We start from the raw sequence: 20,118 nt of genomic DNA, 5'->3' as shown, positions 1-20,118 counted from the left end.
AGATCATTTCAGTATCATTAATGTAAAAATTAAAAAACTATGGTACACTGGTAGTCATCTACCTCCTGGATCCTGCTTCATAATAGACAATGGATTCCCCCCCCCCCAATTTATGTCTGTTCATTTTACAGCTCCCTGATTTTACAATGGATATCAATTTTCTATCATGAATGTGTGAAATACTGTACCACAGAACGGAAGTAATTGAGATGCTTCTCTTTCAACAGAAGGTTGCCAACATAAAACCTAAAACAAAACATTTTAACTAGTTAAAATAATTTTCTAATGACTTGAAAAATGTGCCCTCCCCAATACTTAAGTTTTTGATTCAAAATATTGTATACATATTTATGATTTTAAAAACTCAAATAGTATACTGTATAGATTGTGTGAAATGTCTTCCCACGATGAGTCACTGGACTCCTCAGAGGTGTCACATAATAATAAACTAATAATAATAATCCACCATTGTGAATCATTGTGTTCAAATTGCTTCATATGTGCAGAAGGGAATTAATCTACTGCAGGCGATTGAAGCAAACTATTGTAAGTTGCTTTCCTCTTCATTTATTGTAAAATTATCCACTGTACAGTGCATATTTGTACTCTGAAAAGTGTCTGAAAAAAAAAAAAAAAAAGGAAAAGTTAATTTGAAACGTCATAACTATTGAAGTAATGGAAAGCAATAACATTAAAAAAGGAACATGAAATTTTAAATCTTCATGAATTTGGGACTTGTCTCCAGTTTTCAGTTCTCTCATTCTACTATAAGTTCCATCTTAAAGAATAAGCATAATATTTTGGTGAGGCTAAAGTGCTGGGCCAAAGTAATTAACTACTGTTTAAAAAAAAAAAAAGAGGTTGGGGGGGGGGTGCTTTTTGTTTGGATTAGTCATCAAACTGAAACTGTTCATGTGTTATTCAGCCAAGCTACAATTTTGATGATGCTGTTTAATATGTTGAGAAATCAGTTCAGTAAGAATCACAGAGAGAGAGACTTTGTATAATGATTTGACCTTCAGAGAAAAATTTACCGAGATAAAGAGGAAAGCTACTGTTCCTGACAAACATGATTATGGAAGGATGATATTGGTTGGTAAAAATGGTAAAACCACTGCAGAGAATGTAGTTGAGATATTAAATGAGCAGTTCATAACAGTCGTTCTTGTGAATGTGACATCATGCAAAGTTTGAGTGCAGTGGAAAGGGAGGAGAAGAGACTTACTGTGAGCAAGCAGGAAATTAGTAAACTTATTAGTAAATGCATATTTAGGCTTAGGTGCTGGTTTACACTCATAATTAAATTTATTGTAATGAATGCAACACAGAAGTAATTAATGCTGTACAAGGTATCCATGCTTTGTTTAGATCAGATGAGGTGGGGGTAAAAACTACTATGCTTCACAGAAAAATGCAGCAAACTTGAAAAACTTTTTAGAATCGGTAATAGATTTGAAAAACCAGCCTAATCTAAATAAATATGGTTGTGTCAAACTTTCCAAGATTTCTTCTTCATCATCATCATCATCACAAACCAGGGGCATGCTACCTGTTGGTGTCTGATGCATCCTTCACTATCTTCTTCCACCTTTCTTTGTCCATTGCACAGTGTCGCTATTTCTGTAAACCCATCCCATACTAGTCTTTATGTCAGCTATCCATTTTCTATATGGTCTTACCTCTTCTGTTTACACCATCCATAATAACAAACATGAATGTCTTTATCTTCTGATCCTTGTTCATTCTGCAGATGTATCCAAATAATTGCAGCTTCCATTGTATAATCTTCTGTATTAAATTCTCCTTTGGATGTATCTTTCGATAGAGGTCTTCATTTGTGATTTTTTGTATCCATCCTATTCTTAGAATCCTCCTATAATAAGTTCTTTCAAACTCCAAAATTCTTTTTCTTGATTCCTTATTTATTACCCACCTTTCAGATCCGAGATAAAGAGGAAAGCTACTGTTCCTGACAAACATGATTATGGAAGGATAATATTGGTTGGTAAAAATGGTAAAATCACTGCAGAGAATGTAGTTGAGATATTAATTTTTTTTTACGTTTTTACTTTTCCAGATACCCATGCTTCTAGTACTCTTAATTTTGTTTGCAGACTAATCGTTTTTACTTTTCCAGATATTATCCATGGTCTGCCTTCAGATTTGTTCTTCTCTTTGTAATCCTGATCTTTATTTCTTTTGTACAATCCAAGTCGTATGCCTTTTTACATCCCAAATATGTGAATTATTCTACATTTTCTATATCAATTCCATCAACTTGTATCTTTTGTTTCCTGTTCTTCTCACCAATTAGCATGGTCTTTGTTTTTTCCAAGTTTATAACAAGTCCAAATCTCTTCCCTTCCTCGTTTAACAGTTTCAATGTTTTTTGTAGTTCTCTTTCATCTTCTTCAATAATAACAATATCATCTGCAAATCTCAGATTGTTAATTCTCATCCCATGTACTGATATTTCTTTTGTATCTTCCTTCATTTTGTCTATTGCTCTTTCTAAATGTGTGATGAATTGGGATATTGGGTCCCCCCTGTCTAGTACCTCTGCTTGTTCTGAACCATTTCACTAAATCCTTGTTGCATTCTTATAAACATCTTTTAATATGGATATTAGTTTTCTGTTAATTCCATAGGATTCTAGCACAGCTAATGTTACTTTCTGGTTGATGCTGTCAAATGCCTTCTGAAAATCAAAGCAAGTATATATGGTTGTTTTTTTTTTCTCCTAGCTTTTTCTTCTATTAATTGCATTGTCAAAATCTGTTGAATTGTACTTTTATCTTTCCTAAATCCCACTTGCTTGTCTGCAAGGTATGCTTCCAATTGTGTTCTCAATCTTTCTGTCAGTATGTATCATCACCACCACCTTGCCAAGGTGACTTGTCAAAGCAATTGTTCTGTAATTTTTACATTCTAGCTTATTTCCTTTCTTTTATAATGTCACTAATATCAATTTCACCCACTCCTCTGGCATTTTCCCTTCCTTCTATACCATATCACATAGTTGGTGCATTTCTGTAACCATACTTTCAACACTATATTTAATCATTTCTCCAGTGATGTTATCATTACCAGTACTTGTTGTGTTTTAACCATCCTGTTGCTTTTTCTACCTCTCTTCTTAAAATTTCCATTTATACTCATTACCTGGTGGTGAAATCTGCTTCAATTCTTCAATCCCAACTCCATCTAAATCTAGTTTTTCTTCATATAGCTCACTACAGTATCTTGTCCACTGCTGTACAATTTTATTTTCATTCATCAATACTTTGCCTTTTTCATCTTTAATTGTGATCTGTTTTGGTTGCCACCTTCTATTAATGGTTCTAATCATTTTGTACACCTTCCTAGTTTTATGCTCTCCATAGTGCTGTTCTATATTATTGCACTGAGCTTTTAACCATTTCATCTTATCCATTCTGACTGCTTTTTTTCACCTCATAACACTTTATTCTATATTGTTCCTGTATTTGTTCTGATGTATCCCTTCTTATCCTCAACATTCTCTTCTCTGTACTAACTTCAGTGTTTCTTGTGTAATCCATTTCTTCTTGATCTTCTCTTCTTCTGGTACTGTTTCTTCAACTGTGTCTTCTATCGCCTACATTACTCCTTTCACTCTTAGATTTGAATTTTTTTCTTTTTCCACACTTTTTAGCTTCTTCTCTAACACTGTTCTGTACCTTCCTATTTCTGCTTCTTATTCTTGCCTGTATCTCTTCATTTCTGATAATAGAATTTATATTTTCTTTTAATTTCAACTTGATGTTTGCAATCACTAAGCTATGATCTGAATATATATATCTGCTCCTTAAAAGTTAGACACTGCTATACTGATGTTATCCATCGTCTTTTAATCGTAATCATAGTGAATCAAATTGTTGATTTTCCCATCAATTTGTTTACCACTTCCACTCCTTTTGTTGGAATCTTGTGTTACAGACCATCATCTCGTGGTTCACAGCAAATTCTAACATTTTCTCACTTGTTTGTTTCTTTCTCCAAAACCATATTTTCCCATGATGCTTTCCCCACCATCATTTTCTATTCCATCTTTGGTATTCTGGTCTCCTTCAATAATTAGTATATCTTTTCTTGTTATTTTTCTCTTGTCAGATTGTTGTAAAATAAGTCAGTAACTTCATCTGTGCTGTCAAATGTTGGTGCATATATCTGGACTATTGATATGTTAAATGGTTTTGCTCAAAATCTCGCTACCATGATTCATTCATTGAGATTTGTAGCCAAACAATGCCTCTCTAGCTTTTTTTGTTAAGAAGGAAGCCAACTCCTGCTTTGAGCTTGGTGTCATGCCCCGAACATGATTTCACATCCATTTATCTCTCCTGATGATGTCCGTCGCATCTCCACCAGCCCTAGTGTATCACATCAATATCTCTCAATTTCCTTGCGAAGTAATTCTAGTTTTCCTGATATCTAAAGTGTCCACGCATTCCATATCCCTACTGATAATAGTTCTGTCAGTTTCCTTTCAGTATCCCACTTTTCAATCCAATCCTGATCACTTGATTGGTATTGTGGACCTTTTTTATCCAGGTGACGTCTGAGACAGAATGTTTTAACTGGTGATCGTGTAGGCATCAGATAACAATCATGTGTTTTTCTTTACAGTCAGAGCATTGACACTCATTTGACCCAGCCTCCTTCTTTATCCAGACTTGGGACTGGCACGAGACCCCAAAGGATCCCATGGTGAAGTTTTCCCAAGATTTGGGTAACTTTAAATCTTAAGCCACCTGCCCAGCAGCTAAGTCTAGCTGACAGCACCCATGGCTATGCGCTTCGTAACCATATGCCTGGGAAAGGAGTGTCCTGAGTTCGATTCCTGTCGCTGGCGTGAGGCGCTTTCTCAGCCATAGCCAAGTTAGCTGGTCTTGCGTGTCGACAGTAGGGTTTTCCCCCCCAGTTTTATCCTGGGGTTTTTCATCCCGCAGAGCAGGCAAGCCAGCCTTGAGAACTCAACACTACAGGACATAGGATACACCGGGGCATAGGGCTGACCACCTTATCCTGTGAACGGTTTAGGTCCATTGATTAATAACCCCCCTCGACACAGCAAGGTAAAAGAGGGAAAAAGGAAAATGACATACTGCAGAAACCAAATGGCTGTGCGAAAATGGGGAGAGTAAGTTGGTAAGTGATTGATCATTAATAAGTAATTGCTCTCTATATTGAGTCAAGAATTTTGAGGGAGCTTTTAGGGGCCTCACCCCATATATGAGAGCAGATTTGTGATTTCTATAAGGTTACCAGCTGTTCAGGGGTGAAGTAATGTCTTGAGTGAAAGAAATCCTAGATTTTTAGAAGCTGAGGATGCAATGGTCATGATGTGTTTATGCCAGGAGAAGCTTGATGTCAGGGTAATTCCAAGAGGAGAAATCTCAAATTGTCTGGAAATTTGGATGTTGTCAAAAATAATACTGGGAAAAAATGGTTCTTTTTTTATGAGAAATAAGATAGAACTAGTTTTATGAGCATCAAAATTGACGAGGTTATCTGAACCCCATTGGAGGATGGCTTGGAGATCAGAATTGAGGGCGGTGGTGGTTGATGTTCTGTAGGTTGAGGTGAGTTGGGTAGAGTAAGAAGATTTATCAAATGAAAGGGAGGGATGCAATGTGCTGTCATCTGCAAAACTGTGTATTGGGATGGAGGTCAACTGAAGTTGGTCATTGCTGTTTAGCAGGAAGAGGTTGATGAAAGGACAGAACTTTATGGAACGCTGGCATTAGTTGAATGGTGAGAAGATAAGGAACCATCCACTACAGCACATAGTGTGAGTCCAGACAGAAAGCTGGTAATCCAACTAGAGTAGGCTTGAGACATACCAAACGATGGTAATTTACTTAATAAGCTTGTGTGCCAGACCCGGTCAAAAGCTTTAGAGATATCAATTGAGATTCACCAAACTTCTCCATGGAGTTTGTTCAGAGATGAGTGACACTTATCAACAGATCTCCTGTTGATCGGCAGTAATGGAATCCATACTGGCAATCATTTATTAGGTGGGTGTCTTCAAGGTAGTATAGCAGTTGCGAATTGCTGATTTTTTCCATTACTTTAGACATGACCGAGGTGAGCAAGATAGGATAGTAGCTAGATGACAGTTACTTGTCACCCTTCTTGGGAATTGGTTGAATATAGGCCAAGGTGCCCTGGCAGCCTCTAAAGAAAAAAAAAAAAAGAAAAAAAAAAAACTAGAAAATTTTCCAAAAATCTTTTCCTAATTAAAATTCATTTTTTTATTTATGTTGTGTCATGCCTTCTATTTCTATACTACTTATGAATTAGCGGTCACATAAGATAGAAATACCCTATAGCTCTCGGGAATCATGACCACTATAAACACAAGGCAAACAAAGTAGTGCACAAAGGCCGACTGAGCACTACTTCATTTGCCTGAGCTGGGACAGAGGAGATCACAGGTATCATGTTTTGGTGATCATTGCAGATGCTCAGTCATAGGTCGTATGTGATGCGTAGTGTGTATTCTCAAATCGTCTACTCAACTCCCTCCCCCAAGATTAAATCCTGAGTGTGCCACTGATTCGAATGCCTAAGAGTTGTGATTGCAGAGAATGTGAATGTAATTAAAGCACAGTGTAATCAACTGTTTATAAAAGAGGACCTCAGATAAATGCATCTTTGTCTTCATGGAGGTTTAAAGATAATACTAATGAAATGAACTTGCAAACAAAGAAAAATGATGCCTGGCTTCAAAGACTCAAGTGACTGTTTTGTTAGTTTATCATGTTGAGCATTCAGGAGCACTTATGGGAATAAATAAGATAATTCTGTCAATGATTTGAAAATGGAATTGCCAAAGTTTGGCTTACTGTTGAGTTTTTGAAGAATGGAAAACATTAATTTTTTTTCCTGTGGTCGAAAAATAGTGCTGACAATGACCTTCTTTTAAACATACTCACCTATCCTAAAGACATTTTCATTTCTCCAGATACCACTTTAATTTTTTTACTAATGGATTAAGGTGTTATTGCTTCCTGCAAGATGTATTCTTACTCAAGATTAAAAATTGGTAGTCATTTCATGCAGAATAGATAGGCCAACATGCCAAAAGTTTTGGCAAAAATTCAGCATTTTGGATGCTAAAGGAGGAGGGGTGAAAAAAACTACCATCAAAGAACTTATCGAAATGGTATATCATGAAACCATTGAAAGAGAAGAGTTCCAAACCTGTGGTACATTAGTACTATGGGTGGGCTGAGGAATTTTTTTTAAATTTAATTAATTTATTTTTTCCATAAATCAGAAACCCTTTTTTCTACTAAGAATGAATTTTTATTTGTAAGATACTTAAGCCTTCAATAAGTAGAGCAGTTGTCTCACATCTGACAACGAAATTCACTTCCCACCTATAGACAGTCACAAGCATCTACCCACAGTGGGATCTGCACCAGCTAATGTTATTACTCACCCAATCAAGCAGCTTACATTCCTTTTCACAGTCTTGTAATATTTTATTTTTTTCTGTCAGTTTACACAAAAAGTAGAAGAACCTGCAGAACATCATTGCCATATCATTTTGAGCAGAGAAGAATGCTTAGTTTTTTGTACACTGAGGAAGCTATTGATAGGACATGCTCTGTGACAAAAAAAAAGCCAAAGGTAAATGTGTGTTCATGGGGGTGGGTGACCCTTCCATATGATTTATTGTATTATTGATTATGAGAAAGGTAGGTTGATAATCTTTTTGCAAAAAAAAGTAGGTACAATGACATTGGGATTAGCATTGAAGGTAACCTGGTTATCCTTGCTCCATTGAAGGACTATCCAAAGACCAATATTTAAAGCACTGGATGTAGCAGATTGTGAAGCTTAATATTTGAACACTGCAAGGTTTGTCAGATAAATAGAAGGAATGCTATCATCAGCAAGACTAGGATTGTTTCCATAAGGAAATACTGTGAGCAGGCAGTTTTAAAAAAAAAAACATTTTTTTAATAAGTTGGGAAATTTAATGTGCTTTTTTTTAGTTATCTTACATTAGCTACTTAGGTGGCACCTTTTGGAATTGTCAGTTATTGTTCGATTAGCTTTTTTTAGATGTACTGAAGATGCCTTTGATACTCAATGAAAGGTTATTCTGCATGAATTTAAATATCAGTAGAATGAGATTTGGCTTTGTTACTACATGCAGAGGGGAACAGAAAATCCTAAATGCTTGCAGGTTGCATTTATTTAGTTTGTTTTGGTAAATATTTCGTAAAATAGCAGTAATATTTTTGTCTGTCTTGTCAATTTTAGCAGCTTAAATTATAATTCTTAATAATCTATTGTAGGTGAACCAGGAGAAAAAGAAATTGAAGAGTTTATGCCTGTCCAAAGTTTAACAAGGAGAGAAGGAAAGAGGCCGGCAATATTGCTCAGGTTTAAACCCCCAAGTCTTGATATAGGAACTGTCAAAGTCTATCCAGGAAAATTTAGGTATTCAAATTTTCATCACTTAGTGTGTATCTTCTCAGGTAGTAAGTTTAAAAAAAAATCTAGATTATTGAATAAATACTATATTATAATATAGTGTCATATTATACTATTCTATAATAGTAGTGTAGTATACTATACAGTATATTGCAAAAAAATATTTCTAGAGAAAATTAATTTGAATCATAGAATAATTTTTTTAAAAATTTATCTTGAACTAGAAGACAATATGTGGCTCTCATTTTTGGATGTTCTTATCTCGTGACAACCTAATAGTAGTTTATAGTTTTCTGTTATTTAATACTAAAATGTGTGCATGATGGGTGGGCACACAATGTACTAAATTATGTGTATATGATGTGTACCCACATAACACTTCGGTACATCATTCACACATTTTATTTTCCATTGATTCTCTTTTGAATAATGAACTGTCTAATGGCTATGACACCAAATTAATTAATAATTACGGCCATCATCAAAATCTTCCTCTAGAAGAAACTTCTAGAATTTCCATTCTGTATGTTAAGGATACACTCTAAACATTTGCAAGACTTCTTTGCTAGATTAACCTTCAAGTATCGTTTTGTCTTATTTGGAAATTAAATTCATTCCAAGACTCTGAAAGATGAATATCCTCCAATTTCCTATCCTGGAGTTCATAGAATTCTGTACTCATGTGACCTCTCTTATTATGGGCAGTCTGGTTGGTCTGCTCAGATTACTTCAGATGAACATCAAGATTATATTCTGCTCCATGAGTCTTATAGGTCAGCTCTAGTCAGCCATGCTATATCTACTAGACATAGAATTCATTGGGGTAAAATTAAATTTTTGCACAAAAGTGATTTCTTATTATAAAGACTATAAATGCTGCAAAAGCCCATAGCCATTTACCAAACCTTAACGAAAAATGACTGATTCTTTACTAATTTTGGGAGGTTATCCTAAGCAATACTCTTCATTTTTCTGTTGAATGATTTATTTTTGATAAGTAATTTTTATTTCCTTGAATTCTAATAGTTTACAGATGAAGCTCTCCTCCTCTTGGAGTTAATATTGTGCAGTGCATCCCACGCTTTAATTTCAACTCTTATTCTCATTTGTGTTATGTCTTTTCTTATGTGCATTGAGAATGGTCATAAAATGAGGCCAAAATTTCTGCTGATAATAAATTATTTGCCTAATGTAAGTTATTCTGTAATTTAATTTTTATATTATATACTATTATGCAAATAGCATAGTTTATGTTGTTATATATTATAATAGTCTATAGAATAAATACTATGCTATAACTTATGTAAACTATGTAATTTATGTAAATACTATACTATAATTTATGAAACCCACCATGCATTATTCCAAAAGCACTATGGCAGTACATTTAAGGGAAAAGCAAGACAGAGATCAGGTTGGGATATTTGTGATTGTATCTATTTCAAACTACGGAGAAGAGGCTAAGATTACCTCCAGAATTGTAAATCACAAGAATGATGAGATGGGAGGAAACTCTTCAGCATCCTATGTTTTATTTTGAAAATCAAGAAAACCAGACTGTGCATAGTAAAATGGAATATGTGATTTTTTTTAAAAAAAGGCAAACTACAAAATATCAAACAAGAAATAGAAGAAATGAGCATCAATTTTAGAATGAGTACGTAAGATTAGGCAGGCAGGATTTCAAGAGATAAAGACAGATACTTGCACTGTAATTCACTCAGTTGGAAGCAAGCATGAAAATGAAACAGAAATTTTAATGGACAGTTGTAAATATCTTGCATAATTGTAATTTATGTTGTTAATTTTCTATGGTTTTGTGTATACTGAGTGAAAATTTCATAAATAAGGATAGAGATTTTGGTGTATGATAAAGTAATCTGAAAGAAAAGTGTTTATTTACATGATTTGCACACCTTAGAATTACCACAATTACCAGAATTTCCTTAGAATTAATCACCATGTGGTTAATTATTATTATCAAACCTCCTCAGAGTCAAAAGGATCATTGTGGAAGCTCCACATTCTCATGCAAAGCAGTCATCTACTGTGCCTTAAGCCAATTCAGTTTCTGCATTTACCACACTTTCAAAGAGTGCTTTCCACTCACCTACCACTCTCCATGCAGAAGAATCTGCTATTCACTCCACTACTCACATCCTCCTCCATATATATCTTCCAGGAATGACCCTTTGTTCTACCCTTGTTTCCCTGTACTCTGTTAAAAATTTCCTCCACATTAATCTGACAACAACCCCTCATCAACTTACAAGTCTCAATGATATCAATCAAATGTCATCAACTACCATCATCCTTCTATAGTCATTCTTTCTTCTACTTGTCACATATCAAAAGAACTAGTTAGGATTTTTCTTGGCTTGAATGGCTAATTCTGTTCATCTTGCACTTTTGCTGTTTTTTCCAACAAAGTAAGTTTTCTGACATGCAACTGATTGTCAACATTTATCTTGTGTTGCCTTCTGCTTCCATATTTCATGCTTAATCCTTTTATTTATCCATTTTACTCCGCTGCTTTTAGCCTTTTTCATCTTTGGAAGACACTGCTGCTGTTAAATAACTCTTGATCAATGCCCAAGCAGCATATCTCCTTTCCACTCTTTTTTCCGTGCTCCTAATTGCCCCCCCCCCCCGTCAACCTTCTACATGCAGTGTGAGTGATATGCATCGAGGGCATGACTAACATACTGCAGGTATCCACTACTTCCCCATCTTCAAAGTACAGCAGTAAAGCAGTTCAGTAAGCTGGCCACCAGATAGTGTACTGGGCTGAACCAGATGGTAATGCATTTTTAGGAGGCTTCCTGATCCACTGGCACCTAACCTTGCTACTATCTGCACTGCCAGATCACATTGTGCATTGCTTAGAAAGAAGTCGACAGACACCCCCCCCCATGAGCAAGGTGCATTGTACCATGTAACAAGTTACGTGTTTGCAGGCCAGTATAAATTGGAGGAATATGATGCAAGTCAATCCAACTGTGTTGGTGTGAAATGGCTGTGAGAAGAGAACTGACAGAGTTTGAAAGTGAAAGAGGTATTGTGATAGGATGCCATGTCGCTGACCTATCTGTTCAACAAATTGTTGACAAATTGGATCAACCCAGGTTAACAATCGGTGATACCATACTGAGATGGAAGTGCAGAGAGTCAGCTGCAAGTGCTACCCACAGTGAATAATCCACCACACTCACCAAATGTGACTGTAGGGTGCTACGAAGGATAATATGTAAAAACCACGATTAATCGGTGGGCTCATTGAATCTGGAGTTCTGGTCATTGACTGGAACACAAATCTGCACAAAAAACAGAACCGAGGCTCACAATATAGATTTCCATGGTAGGACTGAAATATGCAAGCTCCACATTACCCGAACCAACATACAGCATAGTCTTCAGTGGTGCCAAGAGCATGTACAGTGCGATCTGGAAATTTCGAAAGCTGTATTATGGAGCAACAAGTAATGCTACAGTCTCTACTGAGCAGATGTACGAGTGTGGCAGATACCTGGTGAATGTCTTACTAGAGTGCATAACTCAACTGTGAAATTCGGAGTGGTTGCAGTGTGATTATATGGTCTTTTTTTTTTTTTTTTTAATTTTTTTTTGGTTTGGCCTAGGACCTCTGTTTGTGGTACCATGAACATTGAACTCAGAGAGGAATCTTAACATTCTGGACAATGTAATGCTTCCTACTTTGTGGCATTTTCTAAGGAACTGACTATTGTCTCTTTCAGTAAGACAATGCACCTTGTCATAAGGTAGCTGCTGTAACTGCATGGTTTGTAGACATGAATATCACCACACTTGACTGGCCTCCACAAAGCTCTGATCTCAACCCTATTAAATATGTGGGATGTGCAATGTGAACTAGAATATTGGTGAGGTCAAGGGATGAGTTTCCAGAATAGTCCAGGACCTCATTCTACCTATAGGAAGAATGTTCCAAAATTCCCAGTGATTGCTATCATATACTTGTAGAAAGTATGTCCTATAAGATTGTTGTGGTCATTGCAGCAAAAAGTGTCCATTGACTTCTTTCCAAGCAGTGTATGTGAAAGGCCACATTGTGGTTTGGAGACTGGATGCTCCTGTGTTGGCGATCTGTTCAAGAGTCTGCTTTTCTCCCACAGCATGTTTCCCTTTTGTAATTCTCTTCACCTTTTGAAATGTTAAATATGATAGTAAGCATGAATAATTCTAGTATCTCTGTAGTTAAACGAAATAATAAACCTCCAGCCAAAAAAAAAAAAAAAAAAACTGTCATGTTAACTTTACCAACCTCCCTAGCATCAACAGTAACTTTAATGATGTGGATTATCACCCTTAAGCATCCAAACCTGATGTTCTGTTTCTGGTACACCAATGGCAGCCCATCCTAGCTGTCAGATATACCGTGTGTGATTTCTTCTGCTTGTGCCTTTGTGCAACATTCCTTCCCAAAGGATGTCTAATTTAGAATCTCACCTTTCTGACCTCCTGTGGCTTAAGATTTCTTTGTGACATTTTGTTTCAGCCATCTTTTGCTTCTATCATTCTGGGGGAGATGTTCGGATGTGTCTGTGTGTGTATGGGGGGTAGTGTGGAGTAGAGTGCCCTCCTGCGATCAGTCCTTGGACTCCTTTGAGCTGTCATGCAATAATAATAATAAGAACTCAAATTCATTTTCTTTATCCCTGATGCTTTGTACTACTGTTTGAGTTATTAATTAAAAGCACCCGTAATGATTACTATTCATTTGCTTAATAAGCCAAGTTGCTTCTTTGTCCTCTCCATCAACATTCCCCAATTTATAGCAATACCTAACTAAATATCTCATCCTGTCAACCTCCACCTCATATCATAGAGCTTCAGACCCACTTTCACTATTTTCCTTGTGTATCTCAACAATATATAGACATAATTTTCCCACTTTCATCATCAGCAACAATACCCTCTTGTCCTTACTATCCTGACGAAAAACATCATATGCTTCTATTTTTTATTCCTCTCAGAATATCATTGTCATTCAACCATGTTTCACTTATTTCAACTATTTATTGACAAATGAACTTGGTTAACATGGGAATTTCATCTCCCTTATTTCTCATACTCCTAGCATTTGTAAATAAACATCGCAGTTTATTTCTTGGTTTATAACTAGATCTAGTCATGATACGTCTCATCTGCAACTTCTCATCTGCTTTTCTGCTTACTTTTATTCTTTGTCCCATAGACTCAACTACAAGCAGTTAAGTAGCGACAAAACAAAGGGAACTTAAATATATTTTATGTAGTCTACTTACTGTAATAATGTAATCCTTAGTTACATAAATAATGTTGTGTGTTATGTTTATTTATGGTTGTGTTCATATGCAATGTGCTGTTGTAATGTGTACTCACTATGGTAACTGCAGCCATCTTGTCACTTTGGTTTCACTCTCAGTAATGGACATGGGCATTGGTGTGTGTGTTTTTCAAATAACTGTTGATGTGAAACCGATCCTAGTTGGCAAGCAAGAGAGGAGAGGCAGAAGGAAAGCCGGAAAGGAAACAGAATTGCCAAGTTAAATTCAGTGATCTCAGAAAAGTTTTTATACATATCTTTATCTACTTCCCAAGGAGAAATGTGAAGTTAATACTGATGGAAAATACAATACATCAAAGCTTTGCACATCAGTGACAATGTTATGCACTTAGTTGGGAAGTAAGTGACATATGCTCCGTGAAGCAATATGAAGAAATCTACTTTAAAGTTGTTTTTCTTAGAATTGTCTTTGGAACTGCTCATTATTGTCTGAGCAATTATTCTTCAAGCTTACTTCAGCAAATGAAAAATGTTTTTGATTTGTTTGTTGGAATAAACATTCAAGTATAATAATCAAATAAGATCTTTTACTATTATTGTGATTAAGGAATTTGAAAGATAAGACAGACTGAATGAATAAACGAGTAGAAACAATAAAAAGAATAAATAAAAAAAAAAAGCAAACAAAGAGGACAACGATATAATAAATGCAGCATTAGAAATTCCCATATAGTCATTTGAAACTGTAGCACTTTTAGCTTAATGCTGTATTCAGCATTAAGAATAATTATTATTATTATTATTAACCTAAGATCTCCCTCCATGGGGTCACAGACGCATCTAGGAGGTCCCTTTTATCATACACACAGCTCATCGTACTACTGTGCCATAAACACATTTAAATTCTGCAGACACCATATTCTCAGACAATGTATTCCAATTATTCACAACTCCATCCAAAAAACCTACTTCTCACTCCCTTGCTCACATCCTTCTTATACAACTTTCAGGGATGACCTCTTGTTCTCTCCTAATCTCCCACCATTTTATGAAAAACCTCTTCACTGTTAATCCTGTAACAAACACTTACAAACTTGTATGTCTCTATCATATCATTCTTCTTCCTCCCATCAACAAGACTGCAAATTGCTGTGTCTGAACCTTTCTTCGTATTCAGCATCCCAGAGATCGGAAACTATTTTAGTCAATCATCTCTAGACCCTCTCCAACATCTCTTCATCCTTTTAAAAATCAGATGACCAAATATGTGCACAGTAGTCCATATGTGGACTAATCAGAGTCTTATGTAATGGAACCAGAACCCCCCCCCCCCCTTCTTCTACAACTCGGTGTCCTCCACATCATATCCAGAATCCGTTGTTGTCCTCACAGTTTTGGCAACATGTCTTCTAACTTTTAGATCCTTATCAACTCACCCCAAGATCTCTTATTTCCTCCATCTCCAACAACACATCTCTACCAAGAGTAATTTATATAATACATCTGATATTTCTTTTCCAAATTTTAAAACTTACATTTCACAACATTGATGAACTGGATGGAATCTTCATTAAAGTTATTTTTCTTGGAATTGTCTTTGTAGTTGCTCAGTTATATTGTCTGAGCAATTATTCTTCATGCTTGCTTCAGTAAATGAAAGAAAGATCTTTTTGATGAATAGTTTGTTAGAAGAAACATGCAAGTATATTATTATAATTATTATCGAGTCCTCCAGGGAGTCAAGGACTCATCGAGGAAGGCCACATACTACACGCACCAGCTATCATACTTATTCTTGAAGTCATTGAAATTTCTTGCACACACAACATCCAATGGCAATCCATTCCAGACACACACCACCTTATGAGAAAAAAAATCCAACCTTTACTCCTTTCTTAGCAGCATTATTCTCATATTCCAGGGATGCTTTCTTGTCCTTTCTCCACTTTCCATAAATTGTAAAATTCCAATAGCTCAAATCCTGTATGACCCTTTCAGAAATCTGTAAGTCTCAATCCTATCACCCGCTCTCTCCTGTTTACTAGTGTCTGCAATCTAGAAATTCTCACTGTTTTCATAATCAGTATTCCATGATCCTGATATCATTTTTGCTCTCTCTTCGATATATCAGAATTGCAACGGAAACCAGGAGACCAGACCTGTACACGATAGTAGAAATGAGGTCTTATCAAGTCCTTCTAAAGAAGCAAAATGACATCCTTATCTTTACATGTGAATGTTTGTTTCAGCATTGCAATATCTTTTGAGTTGTATTTTCAATCTTTGCTATATGGCCACTGAACTTCAGCTTCCTATCTACTAACACTCCAAGATCCCTAGCCTCATCAGTTTCTTCCAGCATAATCCCACCAATATAATACAACATTGGATATCTAATCAAGCCAAAGTGCATGACTTTGCATTTACTGACACTGAACTGATCCATTTTCCCATGCCCACATTTCCAGCCTATTCAAATCATTCTGCAAGTACTGCATACTATATCCTGATTACCCTATCTATCTTTGCATCATCAGAAATAGCTGTATGTCAGTTGTCAAATTTTTCCCAATATCATATATGTACAGATTGAATAACAGTGGACCAAGTACTGATCCTTGTGGTACACCACTAGTTTACTTAAATCTGTCAGACTCCCATCCCACATATTTAGTTCAATGGTAACATTATTTTAAAACGTGAGCAAGTTAAAAACACGAGACCTTCCCTTAGTAAACCCATGCTGTTTATTGCAAAGTAGTCACTATCAACCCATTTCTGAATGCTAGCCCTAACCAATTTTTCCAAAATCTTCACCACCACTCCTGAGATACTGCTCGGTCTATAGTTAGATATGTCGGTCTTTGCCTTGTACAATGGGATTATCGTACATCCTTTCCAGTCCTGCAGAATCTTCCCTGTTCTGAGATTCAAATTATATAGCTTGGTCAAAGGAATAGCCAGTTCAGCTGAACACTCGTTTATCACCAGTGCTGATATCCCATCAGTCCCTATTGCTGAATTCTTATTCAGTTTGTGGAACAGCTCTAATACCTCCTCTTCATACACCTGAGGTTCTTCATTCGGTGAAGAGGTAGCAGTGAACTCAGTATTGCATACACCAAGATAATAGCTTCTAGCAAAATGCACACTCATTAGCTGCACAATCTCTTCTACATCTATTACCTTCACACCATCTGCATTCAGAAGAGTTATTCTTCTTTTACTTGCAGCATATGGATAGAATTCTTGTAGGTTGTATTTAGCCAGTTCAGAGCCCTGTAGAGCCAGTTTCTTTTCATATTCAGACTTAGCTTTTCATACAACAGTTGTGACTCTTCCGGCTTGCTGTTTATAATTTTCATAATGGACAACATCCTTAATCAGACGGTATTCCTACCACATCATCAATTTCTTATGATTTTCTTTCTTTATAAGATTACATATCCATTCGATTCCTATCCTATTTATTCTTTCGGTTTATTTATTCTTACTGTTACTCAGTTCAATGGAATGAGATCGGTTGATGGATGGGAAGAATATCAAGAGTGCATGCGAAGCATTTCAAAAATAGTTAAATGATTCAACATCAGAATGTGGCCTGAGAGTTCATTTAACTATTTTTGAAATGCTTCCCATACTGTTGATATTCTTCCCATCCATCAACCGATCTCATTCCATTGAACTCAGTATACTCAGTTGGTCATAATTTCCTGCTTTGTAGTTCAGCATGTTATCTTTCCTGAATGGAACATTCATAAACTTAGTCACTTCACAAGTGAGTACAGCATTATCACTGTCACCAACCGGAGTCAGAATAGTCACGTCTTTAACTGAAACATCATCTGACACTATAATCAAATCTAACAATCTTTGATCCCTAGTTTCTTCTGTTGCATGCTGCTTGAGAAAAGTGTCCTGCAACAGCTCAGCAAATTTGGTTTCATTCTTCTCATGAAATTTTAATGCTACCTAGTCAATATTTTGATAATTAAAGTCCCCCATTATGATTACTCTTTTCGTGCCCATCATCTCTATTTGATGGTGCATTTCTCCATCACTAGAAACCAATCCACCAAATCTGTAACAACAAGTAACACCACAGTATGTAATTGATCTTGTTAGATTCAAACCTCACACCAGATGGCTTCAAATTCACTTTTACATGAAATACTGTTACTAGTACTACAATCATAGTTCTCAACACTAACTGGATTTAAGTCATCTTGTATCATTATCGGCATGCCTCCTCTTCTCCTAATAATGTAAAATTATCAATATAGTTAAAAAAATATATATAAAAAATATAAAATGCAAGTGATACCCAATTGGAGAACTTTCAGAAAAGTTTAAAATTAAAAGAAGAGTTAGACAGGGGTGCAATCTCTCCCAACAATATTTCTTACTATTGTAGAATAGGTTAAGAAATACCATGAAACTCACAAAAGGAATATAGTGGAATTTAATAGAATAGCTACATGACTTGGATTTAACTGAAACACCATCTGACACTATAGTCACTTCTAACCCTCATTCGTCTTGAGTTCCTTCTGTCACATGCTGCTTGAGGAAGTTGCCTTGCAAGAGCTCAATAAATTCAGTTTCATTTTTCTCATGAGATTTTACTACTTCCCAATCAATATTGGATAATTAAAGTCTCCCATCATGATTACTCTTTCCGTGCCCATCGTCTGTATTTAGTGACCTTTCTTAATCACTAACAACCTATCCACCAGGTCTGAAACAATACTCCATTATGTAATCGATCCTGTTAGATTTCACCTCACACTAGACGGCTTTAAATTTACTGTTGCATGAAATACTGTTACTAGTACTACAATCATAGGTCTCAACACTAACTAGATTCGAGTCATCTGATATAATTAGCAGCATGCCCTCTTTGCTATCTTCCTAAAAATACTGTACCCTTTACACTCAATACCAGTTATTATGTCTGATTCTGATAGCCACTTCTCACTAATGACTGCAATATGAAGTCCCAATATATTGACCAAGGTAACAAACTCTGCCGCTTTGTTTCTGATACTCCTAGCATTCATGTATAGACACAATAATCTACTTGCAAGTTCTTTTGTATACTCCTGTCTGCAGTCTGCATGACACAGTTGGATAACTTGCAGATCTCTGTTCTTTTCTACTGCCTTATACATATCGATATCTTTGCACACATTTGATAGTTCCAAACTGGATGAACTCAGTCTGAATCGTTTTCTTGTCTTAATCATTTCCATGATAATGTCCATGCCCATCATTAGCACAGTTATATAACATTGTTGCTCTTACACTCATATTCTCACCAATCCTCCCATTATAATTTATTTTCTCTGACTCTCTGTGTTAGGTCTCATACCAGTTATTAGTTTTAATAGACTCCTGATACCAAACACATTGAGGTGTAGGCCGTCCCTGTTATACAAATCTAATCCTCTTTCAAACTTACTCCACACATCCAAAAACTGACATCCATTCCTTCTATACAGCCTATGCATTGAATCGTTTGCCATCATAGCCCTTCTTCTTAATTCATTTTTATCCTATTGAGGTAATATACTTACTGTTTTCACTTTCTCACTATTCACTTTGCCTTTTCCAACAACCCTTTCATGTCATCTCTCATGCTGAACTTACTGCTAGTTAAGTCATTAATACATACTACAATTACAATCTTGTTTATTTTCTTTCCTGTTTTTGAGTTGCTTGTGTTATATGTTTAATTTTTGTTCCTGGAAAACTTGAAGTTATAATAATCAAGTTAGTTTGTGTGTGTGTGTTTCAAACAGCTACTGATTGGAAACAGACACTAGCCAGCAAGCAAGAGAGGAGAAAGGAAGGAGAGCTGGAAAGGAAACAACCTGCCAAGTTAAATTTAGTGACATCAGAAAAGTTTTTATTTGTATCTTTATCTACTTCTCAAGGAGAAACAAGTTAATATTGATGGAAAATAACCTAAGATCTATATGATATGTTGTATTTGATGTTATTCCTCAGAATTGAATTGAATTGAGTCAGAGTGAAAAATATAATTTGTATTTTGATTGAGCTCCTATTATGTAATTCTTGAATGGCCATACGGTTGTCCCTTGTATTTAATCATAATTTAAATGTTAGCTGATATAGAATAGTTAGAAATTAATTTACTAATTGTGATTCTACAGGAAATATATCAGAACTCCTTACAGAGACAAAGAGGATAGCATTGTATCTGTCGTATATTTCTTTAATATATATTTCTTAATACAGGTATCCTTTGCTTAACGTGGGATTTGATTAATGCGGCGAAATTAATTGCGACAATCCCTTGATATATGTGGCAAGAG

General features: G+C 35.7%; 1 protein-coding gene across 1 annotated transcript in view; it reads left to right on the top strand.

Annotated features, from left to right (window-relative positions):
• Positions 1–20,118, top strand: part of LOC150106943 (diacylglycerol kinase theta-like) — a 610,762-nt gene that overhangs the window by 352,190 nt on the left and 238,454 nt on the right. Inside the window, exon 10 of the mRNA XM_090393510.1 lies at positions 8,337–8,481. Within this exon, the coding sequence (XP_090249636.1) occupies positions 8,337–8,481 (145 nt within the window). The remainder of the gene's footprint in view (positions 1–8,336; positions 8,482–20,118) is intronic.

Source organism: Typopeltis vanoorti, chromosome 5 (assembly GCF_054136105.1).
Source record: "Typopeltis vanoorti isolate ZY-2024b chromosome 5, IOZ_Tvanoo_1.0, whole genome shotgun sequence".
Taxonomy (NCBI): Eukaryota; Metazoa; Arthropoda; class Arachnida; order Uropygi; family Thelyphonidae; genus Typopeltis; species Typopeltis vanoorti.
This window is presented reverse-complemented; position numbering and strand designations above follow the sequence as displayed.